The sequence below is a fragment of the Oncorhynchus keta genome, chromosome 15 (genome assembly GCF_023373465.1).
Source record: "Oncorhynchus keta strain PuntledgeMale-10-30-2019 chromosome 15, Oket_V2, whole genome shotgun sequence".
NCBI lineage: Eukaryota > Metazoa > Chordata > Actinopteri > Salmoniformes > Salmonidae > Oncorhynchus > Oncorhynchus keta.
In genome coordinates, this window is record NC_068435.1 from 2466347 (window position 1) to 2485052 (window position 18706).

General features: G+C 48.6%; 1 protein-coding gene across 1 annotated transcript; it reads right to left on the reverse strand.

Moving 5' to 3' along the window:
• Positions 1–807: 807 nt before the first annotated feature.
• On the reverse strand, positions 808–18660 carry LOC118379934 (ankyrin repeat and SOCS box protein 17-like). The gene is made up of 3 exons (XM_052462799.1): positions 17554–18660; positions 16942–17221; positions 808–1384 (listed from the first exon to the last, which is right to left on the reverse strand). Exons 1-3 carry the CDS (start codon positions 17943–17945, stop codon positions 1178–1180), a joined length of 879 nt encoding a protein of 292 aa, XP_052318759.1. The 5' UTR covers positions 17946–18660; the 3' UTR covers positions 808–1177.
• Between the last annotated feature and the right edge of the window lie 46 nt (positions 18661–18706).

Sequence of the window (18706 nt, forward strand, 5' to 3'; positions counted from 1 at the left end):
TATGATTTTTAAGTAATTAATTTGCATTTTATTGCATGACATCAGTATTTGATCACCTACCAACCAGTACAAATTCCAGCGCTCACAGTTGAAGTGTACCTATGATAAAAATTGCAGACCTCTACATGCTTTGTAAGTAGGAAAACCTGCAAAATCGTCAGTGTATCAAATACTTGTTCTCCCCACTGGATATATGGGTTACCAGAACCAAGTTGGCGTGCAGGGGTACGAGGTAATTGAGGTATATACAGTATGCACATACAGGTAGGGGTAAAGTGACTAACAGGACACATAATAGACGGTAGTTGCAACTTATGTCATAAGGTGAATGCACCAATTTGTAAGTCGCTCTGGATAAGAGCGTCTGCTAAATGACTTAAATGTAATGTAAATGTATGTGATGATTCAAAACACTTAGTGCAAAATGGGTCAATGCAGAGAACTATTTAACAGTCTTGTGGCTTGGGGGGTAGAAGCTGTTCAGGCTCCTGTTGGTTCCAGACTTGGTGCATCGGTACCGCTTGCCGTGCGGCAGCAGAGAGAATTATCTATAACTGGAGTCTTTGACAATTTTCTGGGCCTTCCTCTGACACCGCCTGGTATAGAGTTCCTGGATGGCAGGGGTCTCGGCCCCAGTGATGTCCTGGGCTGTACTCATTACCCTCTGTAGAGCCTTGTGGTCGGATGCCAAGCAGTTGCCTTATCAGGCGGCGATGCAGCCAGTCAAGATGCTCTCGATGGTGCAGCTGTAGAACTTGTTAAGGATCTGAGGGCCCATGACACATCTTGTCAGCCTCCTGAGGGGGGGTTGTTGTTGGTGTGCTTGGACCATGATAGTTTCCTGGTAAACTTGTAATGGCCTCAAAACCAGTCCAGCCAATAGAGGATGAGGTTCCTCAGGCGTTTCTCCCTACAGGTTTCTTCTTCTTTCTAGACAGTTTTTTTTCTGCTTCTGCTCTTTGTGGTAAACTGACTGTAAAGCACTTTGTGACTGATGTTGAAAGGGACTCATAAAACACACTTTGATTTGATTTGATCTGCTTAGATTTGATCTCCACTTTATTAACAGACAGAGAAACTCCATCCTCCTGGTTGTTTTAGTAGCGGAGCCGGGAGTTTTTCCCAGACCACATGACCTCACCAAGACCAGGTAAAACTCGATGCCCCATAAGCCAGCTCAGCTCTCCAGGTTGAGGTAGCCTTGGAGGAGTGTAGGGAGTGGTAGCGACTTGATGCCGTCCGGTAAGCGGCCCCTGGCCAGCAGAGAGGTCCGAACCACCATACGACAGAGGTGGGTCAGTTCACAGGGGTCCTTGTAGCGACTTGGGGGGATGTGGTCTCGCCAGTCTTCAATCAGGGGCTTACGACCGTACACAATCTGCATCTGTAACATGGGACATCAATAACCAGCTTTAGTGTGTGATTGTGACGTTCTCCTATTAGCTTTAAACTGTCTGCTTTACCTCAGCATTCTACACAAGAACACGTGTTGCTTGTTTTGTTCTACTGTAGTCCACTGGTCTCTATATCTGTGGTGGAAATTAAATAATGTGTGTGTGTGTGTGTGTGTGTCTGCGTAAACTGACCTCTATAACCAGACATGGATACATGGCTGAGCACCCTGAAGCAGAGAGCCATACAGTCCCTGAGTTCCCTGTGTGTGTGTGTGTGTGTGTGTGTGTGTGTGTGTGTGTGTGTGTGTGTGTGTGTGTGTGTGTGTGTGTGTGTGTGTGTGTGTGTGTGTGTGTGTGTGTGTGTGTGTGTGTGAGTGTGTGAGTGTGTGTGTGTGTGTGTGTCTGCGTAAACTGACCTCTATATCAGACATGGATACATGGCTGAGCACCCTGAAGCAGAGAGCCATACAGTCCCTGAGTTCCCTGTGTGTGTGTGTGTGTGTGTGTGTGTGTGTGTGTGTGTGTGTGTCTGTTTAAACTGACCTCTATATCAGACATGGATACATGGCTGAGCACCCTGAAGCAGAGAGCCATACAGTCCCTGAGTTCCCTGTGTGTGTGTGTGTGTGTGTGTGTGTGTGTGTGTGTGTGTGTGTGTGTGTGTGTGTGTGTGTGTGTGTGTGTGTGTCTGTTTAAACTGACCTCTATATCAGACATGGATACATGGCTGAGCACCCTGAAGCAGAGAGCCATACAGTCCCTGAGTTCCCTGTGTGTGTGTGTGTGTGTGTGTGTGTGTGTGTGTGTGTGTGTGTGTGTGTCTGTTTAAACTGACCTCTATATCAGACATGGATACATGGCTGAGCACCCTGAAGCAGAGAGCCATACAGTCCCCGAGTTCCCTGTGTGTGTGTGTGTGTGTGTGTGTGTGTGTGTGTGTGTGTGTGTGTGTGTGTGTGTGTGTGTGTGTGTGTGTGTGTGTGTGTGTGTGTGTGTGTGTGTGTGTGTGTGTGTGTGTGTGTGTGTGTGTGTGTGTGTGTGTGTGTGTGTGTGTGTGTGTCTGTTTAAACTGACCTCTATATCAGACATGGATACATGGCTGAGCACCCTGAAGCAGAGAGCCATACAGTCCCGAGTTCCCTGTGTGTGTGTGTGTGTGTGTGTGTGTGTGTGTGTGTGTGTGTGTGTGTGTGTGTGTGTGTGTGTGTGTGTGTGTGTGTGTGTGTGTGTGTGTGTGTGTGTGTGTGTGTGTGTGTGTGTGTGTGTGTGTGTCTGTTTAAACTGACCTCTATATCAGACATGGATACATGGCTGAGCACCCTGAAGCAGAGAGCCATACAGTCCCTGAGTTCCTGTGTGTGTGTGTGTGTGTGTGTGTGTGTGTGTCTGTTTAAACTGACCTCTATATCAGACATGGATACATGGCTGAGCACCCTGAAGCAGAGAGCCATACAGTCCCTGAGTTCCTGTGTGTGTGTGTGTGTGTGTGTGTGTGTGTGTCTGTTTAAACTGACCTCTATATCAGACATGGATACATGGCTGAGCACCCTGAAGCAGAGAGCCATACAGTCCCTGAGTTCCCTGTGTGTGTGTGTGTGTGTGTGTGTGTGTCTGTTTAAACTGACCTCTATATCAGACATGGATACATGGCTGAGCACCCTGAAGCAGAGAGCCATACAGTCCCTGAGTTCCCTGAGTTCCCTGTGTGTGTGTGTGTGTGTGTGTGTGTCTGTTTAAACTGACCTCTATATCAGACATGGATACATGGCTGAGCACCCTGAAGCAGAGAGCCATACAGTCCCGAGTTCCCTGTGTGTGTGTGTGTGTGTGTGTGTGTGTGTGTCTGTTTAAACTGACCTCTATATCAGACATGGATACATGGCTGAGCACCCTGAAGCAGAGAGCCATACAGTCCCCGAGTTCCCTGTGTGTGTGTGTGTGTGTGTGTGTGTGTGTGTGTCTGTTTAAACTGACCTCTATATCAGACATGGATACATGGCTGAGCACCCTGAAGCAGAGAGCCATACAGTCCCCGAGTTCCTGTGTGTGTGTGTGTGTGTGTGTGTGTCTGTTTAAACTGACCTCTATATCAGACATGGATACATGGCTGAGCACCCTGAAGCAGAGAGCCATACAGTCCCTGAGTTCCCTGAGTTCCCTGTGTGAGTGTGTGTGTGTGTGTGTGTGTCTGTTTAAACTGACCTCTATATCAGACATGGATACATGGCTGAGCACCCTGAAGCAGAGAGCCATACAGTCCCCGAGTTCCTGTGTGTGTGTGTGTGTGTGTGTGTGTGTGTGTGTGTGTGTTTAAACTGACCTCTATATCAGACATGGATACATGGCTGAGCACCCTGAAGCAGAGAGCCATACAGTCCCCGAGTTCCCTGTGTGTGTGTGTGTGTGTCTGTTTAAACTGACCTCTATATCAGACATGGATACATGGCTGAGCACCCTGAAGCAGAGAGCCATACAGTCCCCGAGTTCCCTGTGTGTGTGTGTGTGTGTGTGTGTGTCTGTTTAAACTGACCTCTATATCAGACATGGATACATGGCTGAGCACCCTGAAGCAGAGAGCCATACAGTCCCCGAGTTCCCTGTGTGTGTGTGTGTGTGTCTGTTTAAACTGACCTCTATATCAGACATGGATACATGGCTGAGCACCCTGAAGCAGAGAGCCATACAGTCCCCGAGTTCCCTGTGTGTGTGTGTGTGTGTCTGCGTAAACTGACCTCTATATCAGACATGGATACATGGCTGAGCACCCTGAAGCAGAGAGCCATACAGTCCCTGAGTTCCCTGTGTGTGTGTGTGTGTGTGTGTGTGTGTGTGTCTGTTTAAACTGACCTCTATATCAGACATGGATACATGGCTGAGCACCCTGAAGCAGAGAGCCATACAGTCCCCGAGTTCCCTGTGTGTGTGTGTGTGTGTCTGCGTAAACTGACCTCTATATCAGACATGGATACATGGCTGAGCACCCTGAAGCAGAGAGCCATACAGTCCCCGAGTTCCTGTGTGTGTGTGTGTGTGTCTGTTTAAACTGACCTCTATATCAGACATGGATACATGGCTGAGCACCCTGAAGCAGAGAGCCATACAGTCCCTGAGTTCCCTGTGTGTGTGTGTGTGTGTGTGTGTGTGTGTGTGTGTGTGTGTGTGTGTGTGTGTGTGTGTTTAAACTGACCTCTATATCAGACATGGATACATGGCTGAGCACCCTGAAGCAGAGAGCCATACAGTCCCTGAGTTCCCTGTGTGTGTGTGTGTGTGTGTGTGTGTCTGTTTAAACTGACCTCTATATCAGACATGGATACATGGCTGAGCACCCTGAAGCAGAGAGCCATACAGTCCCTGAGTTCCCTGTGTGTGTGTGTGTGTGTGTGTGTGTGTGTTTAAACTGACCTCTATATCAGACATGGATACATGGCTGAGCACCCTGAAGCAGAGAGCCATACAGTCCCTGAGTTCCCTGTGTGAGTGTGTGTGTGTGTGTGTGTGTCTGTTTAAACTGACCTCTATATCAGACATGGATACATGGCTGAGCACCCTGAAGCAGAGAGCCATACAGTCCCTGAGTTCCCTGAGTTCCCTGTGTGAGTGTGTGTGTGTGTGTGTCTGTTTAAACTGACCTCTATATCAGACATGGATACATGGCTGAGCACCCTGAAGCAGAGAGCCATACAGTCCCTGAGTTCCCTGTGTGTGTGTGTGTGTGTGTGTGTGTGTGTCTGTTTAAACTGACCTCTATATCAGACATGGATACATGGCTGAGCACCCTGAAGCAGAGAGCCATACAGTCCCTGAGTTCCCTGTGTGTGTGTGTGTGTGTGTGTGTGTGTGTGTCTGTTTAAACTGACCTCTATATCAGACATGGATACATGGCTGAGCACCCTGAAGCAGAGAGCCATACAGTCCCCGAGTTCCCTGTGTGTGTGTGTGTGTGTGTGTCTGTTTAAACTGACCTCTATATCAGACATGGATACATGGCTGAGCACCCTGAAGCAGAGAGCCATACAGTCCCTGAGTTCCCTGAGTTCCCTGTGTGAGTGTGTGTGTGTGTGTGTGTGTCTGTTTAAACTGACCTCTATATCAGACATGGATACATGGCTGAGCACCCTGAAGCAGAGAGCCATACAGTCCCCGAGTTCCCTGTGTGTGTGTGTGTGTGTGTGTGTGTGTGTGTGTGTGTTTAAACTGACCTCTATATCAGACATGGATACATGGCTGAGCACCCTGAAGCAGAGAGCCATACAGTCCCCGAGTTCCCTGTGTGTGTGTGTGTGTGTCTGTTTAAACTGACCTCTATATCAGACATGGATACATGGCTGAGCACCCTGAAGCAGAGAGCCATACAGTCCCCGAGTTCCCTGTGTGTGTGTGTGTGTGTGTGTCTGTTTAAACTGACCTCTATATCAGACATGGATACATGGCTGAGCACCCTGAAGCAGAGAGCCATACAGTCCCCGAGTTCCCTGTGTGTGTGTGTGTGTGTCTGTTTAAACTGACCTCTATATCAGACATGGATACATGGCTGAGCACCCTGAAGCAGAGAGCCATACAGTCCCCGAGTTCCCTGTGTGTGTGTGTGTGTCTGTTTAAACTGACCTCTATATCAGACATGGATACATGGCTGAGCACCCTGAAGCAGAGAGCCATACAGTCCCCGAGTTCCCTGTGTGTGTGTGTGTGTGTGTGTGTGTGTGTTTAAACTGACCTCTATACCAGACATGGATACATGGCTGAGCACCCTGAAGCAGAGAGCCATACAGTCCCCGAGTTCCCTGTGTGTGTGTGTGTGTGTCTGTTTAAACTGACCTCTATATCAGACATGGATACATGGCTGAGCACCCTGAAGCAGAGAGCCATACAGTCCCCGAGTTCCCTGTGTGTGTGTGTGTGTGTCTGTTTAAACTGACCTCTATATCAGACATGGATACATGGCTGAGCACCCTGAAGCAGAGAGCCATACAGTCCCTGAGTTCCCTGTGTGTGTGTGTGTGTGTGTGTGTGTGTGTGTGTGTGTGTGTGTGTGTGTGTGTGTGTGTTTAAACTGACCTCTATATCAGACATGGATACATGGCTGAGCACCCTGAAGCAGAGAGCCATACAGTCCCTGAGTTCCCTGTGTGTGTGTGTGTGTGTGTGTGTCTGTTTAAACTGACCTCTATATCAGACATGGATACATGGCTGAGCACCCTGAAGCAGAGAGCCATACAGTCCCTGAGTTCCCTGTGTGTGTGTGTGTGTGTGTGTGTGTGTGTGTTTAAACTGACCTCTATATCAGACATGGATACATGGCTGAGCACCCTGAAGCAGAGAGCCATACAGTCCCTGAGTTCCCTGTGTGTGTGTGTGTGTGTGTGTGTCTGTTTAAACTGACCTCTATATCAGACATGGATACATGGCTGAGCACCCTGAAGCAGAGAGCCATACAGTCCCTGAGTTCCCTGAGTTCCCTGTGTGTGTGTGTGTGTGTGTGTGTGTCTGTTTAAACTGACCTCTATATCAGACATGGATACATGGCTGAGCACCCTGAAGCAGAGAGCCATACAGTCCCTGAGTTCCCTGTGTGTGTGTGTGTGTGTGTGTGTGTGTGTGTGTCTGTTTAAACTGACCTCTATATCAGACATGGATACATGGCTGAGCACCCTGAAGCAGAGAGCCATACAGTCCCCGAGTTCCCTGTGTGTGTGTGTGTGTGTGTGTGTGTGTGTCTGTTTAAACTGACCTCTATATCAGACATGGATACATGGCTGAGCACCCTGAAGCAGAGAGCCATACAGTCCCCGAGTTCCCTGTGTGTGTGTGTGTGTGTGTGTCTGTTTAAACTGACCTCTATATCAGACATGGATACATGGCTGAGCACCCTGAAGCAGAGAGCCATACAGTCCCTGAGTTCCCTGAGTTCCCTGTGTGAGTGTGTGTGTGTGTGTGTGTGTCTGTTTAAACTGACCTCTATATCAGACATGGATACATGGCTGAGCACCCTGAAGCAGAGAGCCATACAGTCCCCGAGTTCCCTGTGTGTGTGTGTGTGTGTGTGTGTGTGTGTGTGTGTGTGTTGTTTAAACTGACCTCTATATCAGACATGGATACATGGCTGAGCACCCTGAAGCAGAGAGCCATACAGTCCCCGAGTTCCCTGTGTGTGTGTGTGTGTGTCTGTTTAAACTGACCTCTATATCAGACATGGATACATGGCTGAGCACCCTGAAGCAGAGAGCCATACAGTCCCCGAGTTCCCTGTGTGTGTGTGTGTGTGTGTGTGTGTCTGTTTAAACTGACCTCTATATCAGACATGGATACATGGCTGAGCACCCTGAAGCAGAGAGCCATACAGTCCCCGAGTTCCCTGTGTGTGTGTGTGTGTGTCTGTTTAAACTGACCTCTATATCAGACATGGATACATGGCTGAGCACCCTGAAGCAGAGAGCCATACAGTCCCCGAGTTCCCTGTGTGTGTGTGTGTGTGTCTGTTTAAACTGACCTCTATATCAGACATGGATACATGGCTGAGCACCCTGAAGCAGAGAGCCATACAGTCCCCGAGTTCCCTGTGTGTGTGTGTGTGTGTGTGTGTGTCTGTTTAAACTGACCTCTATATCAGACATGGATACATGGCTGAGCACCCTGAAGCAGAGAGCCATACAGTCCCTGAGTTCCCTGTGTGTGTGTGTGTGTCTGTTTAAACTGACCTCTATATCAGACATGGATACATGGCTGAGCACCCTGAAGCAGAGAGCCATACAGTCCCTGAGTTCCCTGTGTGTGTGTGTGTGTCTGTTTAAACTGACCTCTATATCAGACATGGATACATGGCTGAGCACCCTGAAGCAGAGAGCCATACAGTCCCTGAGTTCCCTGTGTGTGTGTGTGTGTGTGTGTGTGTGTGTGTGTGTGTGTGTGTGTGTGTGTGTGTGTGTGTGTGTGTGTGTGTGTTTAAACTGACCTCTATATCAGACATGGATACATGGCTGAGCACCCTGAAGCAGAGAGCCATACAGTCCCTGAGTTCCCTGTGTGTGTGTGTGTGTGTGTGTGTCTGTTTAAACTGACCTCTATATCAGACATGGATACATGGCTGAGCACCCTGAAGCAGAGAGCCATACAGTCCCCGAGTTCCCTGTGTGTGTGTGTGTGTGTGTGTTTAAACTGACCTCTATATCAGACATGGATACATGGCTGAGCACCCTGAAGCAGAGAGCCATACAGTCCCTGAGTTCCTGTGTGTGTGTGTGTGTGTGTGTGTGTGTGTGTGTGTGTTTAAACTGACCTCTATATCAGACATGGATACATGGCTGAGCACCCTGAAGCAGAGAGCCATACAGTCCCTGAGTTCCCTGTGTGTGTGTGTGTTTAAACTGACCTCTATATCAGACATGGATACATGGCTGAGCACCCTGAAGCAGAGAGCCATACAGTCCCTGAGTTCCCTGTGTGTGTGTGTGTTTAAACTGACCTCTATATCAGACATGGATACATGGCTGAGCACCCTGAAGCAGAGAGCCATACAGTCCCTGAGTTCCCTGTGTGTGTGTGTGTTTAAACTGACCTCTATATCAGACATGGATACATGGCTGAGCACCCTGAAGCAGAGAGCCATACAGTCCCTGAGTTCCTGTGTGTGTGTGTGTGTGTGTGTGTGTGTGTGTGTGTGTGTGTGTGTGTGTGTGTGTGTGTGTGTGTGTGTTTAAACTGACCTCTATATCAGACATGGATACATGGCTGAGCACCCTGAAGCAGAGAGCCATACAGTCCCTGAGTTCCCTGTGTGTGTGTGTGTGTGTGTGTGTGTGTTTAAACTGACCTCTATATCAGACATGGATACATGGCTGAGCACCCTGAAGCAGAGAGCCATACAGTCCCCGAGTTCCCTGTGTGTGTGTGTGTGTGTGTGTGTGTGTGTGTGTGTGTGTGTGTGTGTGTGTGTGTGTGTGTGTGTGTGTGTGTGTGTGTGCGTAAACTGACCTCTATATCAGACATGGATACATGGCTGAGCACCCTGAAGCAGAGAGCCATACAGTCCCTGAGTTCCCTGTGTGTGTGTGTGTGTGTGTGTGTCTGTTTAAACTGACCTCTATATCAGACATGGATACATGGCTGAGCACCCTGAAGCAGAGAGCCATACAGTCCCTGAGTTCCCTGTGTGTGTGTGTGTGTGTGTGTGTCTGTTTAAACTGACCTCTATATCAGACATGGATACATGGCTGAGCACCCTGAAGCAGAGAGCCATACAGTCCCTGAGTTCCCTGTGTGTGTGTGTGTGTGTGTGTGTCTGTTTAAACTGACCTCTATATCAGACATGGATACATGGCTGAGCACCCTGAAGCAGAGAGCCATACAGTCCCCGAGTTCCCTGTGTGTGTGTGTGTGTGTGTGTGTCTGTTTAAACTGACCTCTATATCAGACATGGATACATGGCTGAGCACCCTGAAGCAGAGAGCCATACAGTCCCCGAGTTCCCTGTGTGTGTGTGTGTGTGTGTGTGTGTCTGTTTAAACTGACCTCTATATCAGACATGGATACATGGCTGAGCACCCTGAAGCAGAGAGCCATACAGTCCCTGAGTTCCCTGTGTGTGTGTGTGTGTGTGTGTCTGTTTAAACTGACCTCTATATCAGACATGGATACATGGCTGAGCACCCTGAAGCAGAGAGCCATACAGTCCCTGAGTTCCCTGTGTGTGTGTGTGTGTCTGTTTAAACTGACCTCTATATCAGACATGGATACATGGCTGAGCACCCTGAAGCAGAGAGCCATACAGTCCCTGAGTTCCCTGTGTGTGTGTGTGTGTCTGTTTAAACTGACCTCTATATCAGACATGGATACATGGCTGAGCACCCTGAAGCAGAGAGCCATACAGTCCCTGAGTTCCCTGTGTGTGTGTGTGTGTGTGTGTGTCTGTTTAAACTGACCTCTATATCAGACATGGATACATGGCTGAGCACCCTGAAGCAGAGAGCCATACAGTCCCTGAGTTCCCTGTGTGTGTGTGTGTGTGTGTGTGTGTCTGTTTAAACTGACCTCTATATCAGACATGGATACATGGCTGAGCACCCTGAAGCAGAGAGCCATACAGTCCCCGAGTTCCCTGTGTGTGTGTGTGTGTGTGTGTGTCTGTTTAAACTGACCTCTATATCAGACATGGATACATGGCTGAGCACCCTGAAGCAGAGAGCCATACAGTCCCTGAGTTCCCTGTGTGTGTGTGTGTGTGTGTGTGTGTCTGTTTAAACTGACCTCTATATCAGACATGGATACATGGCTGAGCACCCTGAAGCAGAGAGCCATACAGTCCCTGAGTTCCCTGTGTGTGTGTGTGTGTGTGTGTGTCTGTTTAAACTGACCTCTATATCAGACATGGATACATGGCTGAGCACCCTGAAGCAGAGAGCCATACAGTCCCTGAGTTCCCTGTGTGTGTGTGTGTGTGTGTGTGTCTGTTTAAACTGACCTCTATATCAGACATGGATACATGGCTGAGCACCCTGAAGCAGAGAGCCATACAGTCCCCGAGTTCCCTGTGTGTGTGTGTGTGTGTGTGTGTCTGTTTAAACTGACCTCTATATCAGACATGGATACATGGCTGAGCACCCTGAAGCAGAGAGCCATACAGTCCCTGAGTTCCCTGTGTGTGTGTGTGTGTGTGTGTGTCTGTTTAAACTGACCTCTATATCAGACATGGATACATGGCTGAGCACCCTGAAGCAGAGAGCCATACAGTCCCTGAGTTCCCTGTGTGTGTGTGTGTGTGTGTGTGTCTGTTTAAACTGACCTCTATATCAGACATGGATACATGGCTGAGCACCCTGAAGCAGAGAGCCATACAGTCCCTGAGTTCCCTGTGTGTGTGTGTGTGTGTGTGTGTGTGTGTGTGTCTGTCTTTAAACTGACCTCTATATCAGACATGGATACATGGCTGAGCACCCTGAAGCAGAGAGCCATACAGTCCCTGAGTTCCCTGTGTGTGTGTGTGTGTGTGTGTGTGTGTTTAAACTGACCTCTATATCAGACATGGATACATGGCTGAGCACCCTGAAGCAGAGAGCCATACAGTCCCCGAGTTCCTGTGTGTGTGTGTGTGTGTGTGTGTGTGTCTGTTTAAACTGACCTCTATATCAGACATGGATACATGGCTGAGCACCCTGAAGCAGAGAGCCATACAGTCCCTGAGTTCCCTGTGTGTGTGTGTGTGTGTCTGTTTAAACTGACCTCTATATCAGACATGGATACATGGCTGAGCACCCTGAAGCAGAGAGCCATACAGTCCCTGAGTTCCCTGTGTGTGTGTGTGTGTGTGTGTGTGTGTGTGTGTGTGTGTGTGTGTGTGTGTGTCTGTTTAAACTGACCTCTATATCAGACATGGATACATGGCTGAGCACCCTGAAGCAGAGAGCCATACAGTCCCTGAGTTCCCTGTGTGTGTGTGTGTGTGTGTGTGTCTGTTTAAACTGACCTCTATATCAGACATGGATACATGGCTGAGCACCCTGAAGCAGAGAGCCATACAGTCCCCGAGTTCCCTGTGTGTGTGTGTGTGTGTGTGTGTCTGTTTAAACTGACCTCTATATCAGACATGGATACATGGCTGAGCACCCTGAAGCAGAGAGCCATACAGTCCCTGAGTTCCCTGTGTGTGTGTGTGTGTGTGTGTGTCTGTTTAAACTGACCTCTATATCAGACATGGATACATGGCTGAGCACCCTGAAGCAGAGAGCCATACAGTCCCTGAGTTCCCTGTGTGTGTGTGTGTGTGTGTGTGTGTCTGTTTAAACTGACCTCTATATCAGACATGGATACATGGCTGAGCACCCTGAAGCAGAGAGCCATACAGTCCCTGAGTTCCCTGTGTGTGTGTGTGTGTGTGTGTGTCTGTTTAAACTGACCTCTATATCAGACATGGATACATGGCTGAGCACCCTGAAGCAGAGAGCCATACAGTCCCCGAGTTCCCTGTGTGTGTGTGTGTGTGTGTGTGTGTGTGTGTGTGTGTGTGTGTGTGTGTGTGTGTGTGTGTGTGTGTGTGTGTGTGTGTGTCTGTTTAAACTGACCTCTATATCAGACATGGATACATGGCTGAGCACCCTGAAGCAGAGAGCCATACAGTCCCTGAGTTCCCTGTGTGTGTGTGTGTGTCTGTTTAAACTGACCTCTATAATGGATACATGGCTGAGCACCCTGAAGCAGAGAGCCATACAGTCCCTGAGTTCCCTGTGTGTGTGTGTGTGTGTGTGTGTTTAAACTGACCTCTATATCAGACATGGATACATGGCTGAGCACCCTGAAGCAGAGAGCCATACAGTCCCCGAGTTCCCTGTGAGTGTGTGTGTGTGTGTGTGTGTGTTTAAACTGACCTCTATATCAGACATGGATACATGGCTGAGCACCCTGAAGCAGAGAGCCATACAGTCCCCGAGTTCCCTGTGAGTGTGTGTGTGTGTGTGTGTGTGTGTTTAAACTGACCTCTATATCAGACATGGATACATGGCTGAGCACCCTGAAGCAGAGAGCCATACAGTCCCTGAGTTCCCTGTGTGTGTGTGTGTGTGTGTGTGTCTGTTTAAACTGACCTCTATATCAGACATGGATACATGGCTGAGCACCCTGAAGCAGAGAGCCATACAGTCCCTGAGTTCCCTGTGTGTGTGTGTGTGTGTGTGTCTGCGTAAACTGACCTCTATATCAGACATGGATACATGGCTGAGCACCCTGAAGCAGAGAGCCATACAGTCCCTGAGTTCCCTGTGTGTGTGTGTGTGTGTGTGTGTGTGTGTCTGCGTAAACTGACCTCTATATCAGACATGGATACATGGCTGAGCACCCTGAAGCAGAGAGCCATACAGTCCCCGAGTTCCCTGTGTGTGTGTGTGTGTGTGTGTGTGTGTTTAAACTGACCTCTATATCAGACATGGATACATGGCTGAGCACCCTGAAGCAGAGAGCCATACAGTCCCTGAGTTCCCTGTGTGTGTGTGTGTGTGTGTGTGTCTGTTTAAACTGACCTCTATATCAGACATGGATACATGGCTGAGCACCCTGAAGCAGAGAGCCATACAGTCCCTGAGTTCCCTGTGTGTGTGTGTGTGTGTGTGTGTCTGTTTAAACTGACCTCTATATCAGACATGGATACATGGCTGAGCACCCTGAAGCAGAGAGCCATACAGTCCCTGAGTTCCCTGTGTGTGTGTGTGTGTGTGTGTCTGTTTAAACTGACCTCTATATCAGACATGGATACATGGCTGAGCACCCTGAAGCAGAGAGCCATACAGTCCCTGAGTTCCCTGTGTGTGTGTGTGTGTGTGTGTGTGTGTGTGTCTGCGTAAACTGACCTCTATATCAGACATGGATACATGGCTGAGCACCCTGAAGCAGAGAGCCATACAGTCCCCGAGTTCCCTGTGAGTGTGTGTGTGTGTGTGTGTGTGTGTTTAAACTGACCTCTATATCAGACATGGATACATGGCTGAGCACCCTGAAGCAGAGAGCCATACAGTCCCTGAGTTCCCTGTGTGTGTGTGTGTGTGTGTGTGTCTGTTTAAACTGACCTCTATATCAGACATGGATACATGGCTGAGCACCCTGAAGCAGAGAGCCATACAGTCCCTGAGTTCCCTGTGTGTGTGTGTGTGTGTGTGTGTCTGTTTAAACTGACCTCTATATCAGACATGGATACATGGCTGAGCACCCTGAAGCAGAGAGCCATACAGTCCCTGAGTTCCCTGTGTGTGTGTGTGTGTCTGTTTAAACTGACCTCTATATCAGACATGGATACATGGCTGAGCACCCTGAAGCAGAGAGCCATACAGTCCCTGAGTTCCCTGTGTGTGTGTGTGTGTGTGTGTGTCTGTTTAAACTGACCTCTATATCAGACATGGATACATGGCTGAGCACCCTGAAGCAGAGAGCCATACAGTCCCTGAGTTCCCTGTGTGTGTGTGTGTGTGTGTGTGTGTGTGTGTGTGTGTGTCTGTTTAAACTGACCTCTATATCAGACATGGATACATGGCTGAGCACCCTGAAGCAGAGAGCCATACAGTCCCTGAGTTCCCTGTGTGTGTGTGTGTGTGTGTGTGTGTGTCTGTTTAAACTGACCTCTATATCAGACATGGATACATGGCTGAGCACCCTGAAGCAGAGAGCCATACAGTCCCTGAGTTCCCTGTGTGTGTGTGTGTGTGTGTGTGTGTGTCTGTTTAAACTGACCTCTATATCAGACATGGATACATGGCTGAGCACCCTGAAGCAGAGAGCCATACAGTCCCTGAGTTCCCTGTGTGTGTGTGTGTGTCTGTTTAAACTGACCTCTATATCAGACATGGATACATGGCTGAGCACCCTGAAGCAGAGAGCCATACAGTCCCTGAGTTCCCTGTGTGTGTGTGTGTGTGTGTGTGTGTGTGTGTGTGTGTGTGTGTGTGTGTGTGTGTGTGTGTCTGTTTAAACTGACCTCTATATCAGACATGGATACATGGCTGAGCACCCTGAAGCAGAGAGCCATACAGTCCCTGAGTTCCCTGTGTGTGTGTGTGTGTGTGTGTGTGTCTGTTTAAACTGACCTCTATATCAGACATGGATACATGGCTGAGCACCCTGAAGCAGAGAGCCATACAGTCCCGAGTTCCCTGTGTGTGTGTGTGTGTGTGTGTGTCTGTTTAAACTGACCTCTATATCAGACATGGATACATGGCTGAGCACCCTGAAGCAGAGAGCCATACAGTCCCTGAGTTCCCTGTGTGTGTGTGTGTGTGTGTGTGTCTGTTTAAACTGACCTCTATATCAGACATGGATACATGGCTGAGCACCCTGAAGCAGAGAGCCATACAGTCCCTGAGTTCCCTGTGTGTGTGTGTGTGTGTGTGTGTCTGTTTAAACTGACCTCTATATCAGACATGGATACATGGCTGAGCACCCTGAAGCAGAGAGCCATACAGTCCCTGAGTTCCCTGTGTGTGTGTGTGTGTGTGTGTGTCTGTTTAAACTGACCTCTATATCAGACATGGATACATGGCTGAGCACCCTGAAGCAGAGAGCCATACAGTCCCCGAGTTCCCTGTGTGTGTGTGTGTGTGTGTGTGTGTGTGTGTGTGTGTGTGTGTGTGTGTGTGTGTGTGTGTGTGTGTGTGTGTGTGTGTGTGTGTGTGTGTCTGTTTAAACTGACCTCTATATCAGACATGGATACATGGCTGAGCACCCTGAAGCAGAGAGCCATACAGTCCCTGAGTTCCCTGTGTGTGTGTGTGTGTCTGTTTAAACTGACCTCTATAATGGATACATGGCTGAGCACCCTGAAGCAGAGAGCCATACAGTCCCCGAGTTCCCTGTGTGTGTGTGTGTGTGTGTGTGTTTAAACTGACCTCTATATCAGACATGGATACATGGCTGAGCACCCTGAAGCAGAGAGCCATACAGTCCCCGAGTTCCCTGTGAGTGTGTGTGTGTGTGTGTGTGTGTGTTTAAACTGACCTCTATATCAGACATGGATACATGGCTGAGCACCCTGAAGCAGAGCCATACAGTCCCCGAGTTCCTGTGAGTGTGTGTGTGTGTGTGTTTAAGCCTGACCTCTATATCAGACATGGATACATGGCTGAGCACCCTGAAGCAGAGAGCCATACAGTCCCTGAGTGTGTGTGTGTGTGTGTGTGTGTGTCTGTTTAAACTGACCTCTATATCAGACATGGATACATGGCTGAGCACCCTGAAGCAGAGAGCCATACAGTCCCTGAGTTCCCTGTGTGTGTGTGTGTGTGTGTGTGTCTGCTTAAACTGACCTCTATATCAGACATGGATACATGGCTGAGCACCCTGAAGCAGAGAGCCATACAGTCCCTGAGTTCCCTGTGTGTGTGTGTGTGTGTGTGTGTGTGTGTGTGTCTGCGTAAACTGACCTCTATATCAGACATGGATACATGGCTGAGCACCCTGAAGCAGAGAGCCATACAGTCCCCGAGTTCCCTGTGAGTGTGTGTGTGTGTGTGTGTGTGTCTGTTTAAACTGACCTCTATATCAGACATGGATACATGGCTGAGCACCCTGAAGCAGAGAGCCATACAGTCCCTGAGTTCCCTGTGTGTGTGTGTGTGTGTGTGTGTCTGTTTAAACTGACCTCTATATCAGACATGGATACATGGCTGAGCACCCTGAAGCAGAGAGCCATACAGTCCCTGAGTTCCCTGTGTGTGTGTGTGTGTGTGTGTGTCTGTTTAAACTGACCTCTATATCAGACATGGATACATGGCTGAGCACCCTGAAGCAGAGAGCCATACAGTCCCCGAGTTCCCTGTGTGTGTGTGTGTGTGTGTGTGTGTGTGTGTGTGTCTGTTTAAACTGACCTCTATATCAGACATGGATACATGGCTGAGCACCCTGAAGCAGAGAGCCATACAGTCCCTGAGTTCCCTGTGTGTGTGTGTGTGTGTGTGTGTCTGTTTAAACTGACCTCTATATCAGACATGGATACATGGCTGAGCACCCTGAAGCAGAGAGCCATACAGTCCCTGAGTTCCCTGTGTGTGTGTGTGTGTGTGTGTGTGTTTAAACTGACCTCTATATCAGACATGGATACATGGCTGAGCACCCTGAAGCAGAGAGCCATACAGTCCCTGAGTTCCCTGGTGACGGTGGCGTGACAGCGTTCATCCAGCGCCTCCAGTCTCGGGGGGTTAAACAGGACAGAGATGATGATGTAGGTGGGTCTCCTCTCCTTCTCCAGCATCCCATACTGCAGCAACACCTTCAGCACTTCACACTGCCTGTTCTGGGCCACGAACATCAGTGGGGTCACCCCGCCCATGGGGCTGGGGCTGTAGATGGGTGTGAAACACCTGGGAAGAGAAGGGAATTGTGTTTGTGTCTCTACTGTAGGTTTTTCTTCCGGTCCAACACTAATAAGCTACACCAGAGTTGAAGACCGCAGCTGTAGGAACATTTTTACCACGTCCTCCTATAACCCGACTATCACCAGTGTGATTACTAGTGTTTTCATGTATTGGAGGATACTGTTACTATTACAGTCTCTGCCAAGAGGTCTGGCTGGATATGGATGGCTCAGGAGGTTGTGAAATGAAATTAGGCCTACATTTAGAGTTGACAGTTTTATCAGAGTTTTATGGTAATAAAATAAAATGAAATGTAAATACGTAGTTGTTTTTTTTACCTCCATGCTATGGCCAGGTTGTTAGTCTGGTCCTGCAGAAACACCGACGTCCTCTCCATCAGCTTCCGGACTATGTCGGCGCTGCGCCTGCGCGCAAACACCCAGTGCAGGATGGTATTGGTGCACACGTTAATGAACTCCATGTAGAACTGCATGTCCAGGCGCGCATGAGCCGTCCGCGCAAAATCAATAAAGTCCATTATAAAAGCATCGAATTCTTCCGAGGTCGCGTTCCGTAGGATGGTACCCAGACTTCTGTAGATCCGTGGCTCGTAGGTCTCGTGACCCCACTGCCCTGGAAACCGGTAGAGGGGTTTCCGGATGACACGCGCGACCAGGTTGAGAAAAACGTTATCCTCACCTTCGGTGTGGTCTTCGTCGCTATCCGACATTGTTGTGGTCGGACACTCCCCTTCCCCTCAAGTACAAACTTTGCTGTTCAACATTTTTAGAATTGATCCATTCCTGAGCATTGTTACGTACATGAACGCGGGTCATTACGCAGAACGCTCTATTGTTCGCACTTGGCCACTCAGTGCTTGTTTCCTTGAATAATTTGACTTTATAGTCTGTTGTAAAATATTAAATGCACCTATCTTGTTGAATAATATCATGCTATAGTGAAGCTAAAAACACTGGCGTTCATGTCTTAACCTAAATGGTTATGGACACCTTCTAGTCCATGCGTAAAATCTATCCACGAAGAACCTCCCGTGTTCTTCTCCTGCTAACTATCCATTAATAAATAATAATTAAATTCCTCCAATTAATACATTCTGCCGAGTATCCATTAATCTTCTTCTGCTAGAGTCCATTAATAAAAGCAGACACTTTTTCTGATAATACTTTTTGTTTTTCAATATACCTCAGAGTCCTTTGTCTTTTGTACTCCAGGACCAACTCTCTCAGGCCTTCCTTTATGGCAGTCTTGGACATCTTGGCTGTTGTGACGCGGGTGCGGGTGTTGTCCTTGGTACCAAAGGCTGAGCCGCGCGACTCCGAGAACGGAGATAGCGGCCCATTTCCGTTGATCCCAGTCCTATGGTCGTCGATTACTGTAATGCCTGATTTGGAACGGATTTTGTTACAATGCAACAAAGGGGAGATAGATACATCGATTACTCCACTTTCTGAAGGGAAACCACATATCACT

What these genes read in the sequence shown, in the direction of transcription:
- LOC118379934 (XM_052462799.1), bottom strand. Translation starts at nt 17,945, where the DNA reads ATGTCGGATAGCGACGAAGACCACACCGAAGGTGAGGATAACGTTTTT. An exon ending in AACCTGGCCATAGCATGGAG is followed by an intron (nt 17,222 to 17,553) that starts GTAAAAAAAACA and finishes TTCTCTTCCCAG; the next exon opens with GTGTTTCACACCCATCTACA. An exon ending in TATCCATGTCTGATATAGAG is followed by an intron (nt 1,385 to 16,941) that starts GTCAGTTTAAAC and finishes CCCATGTTACAG; the next exon opens with ATGCAGATTGTGTACGGTCG.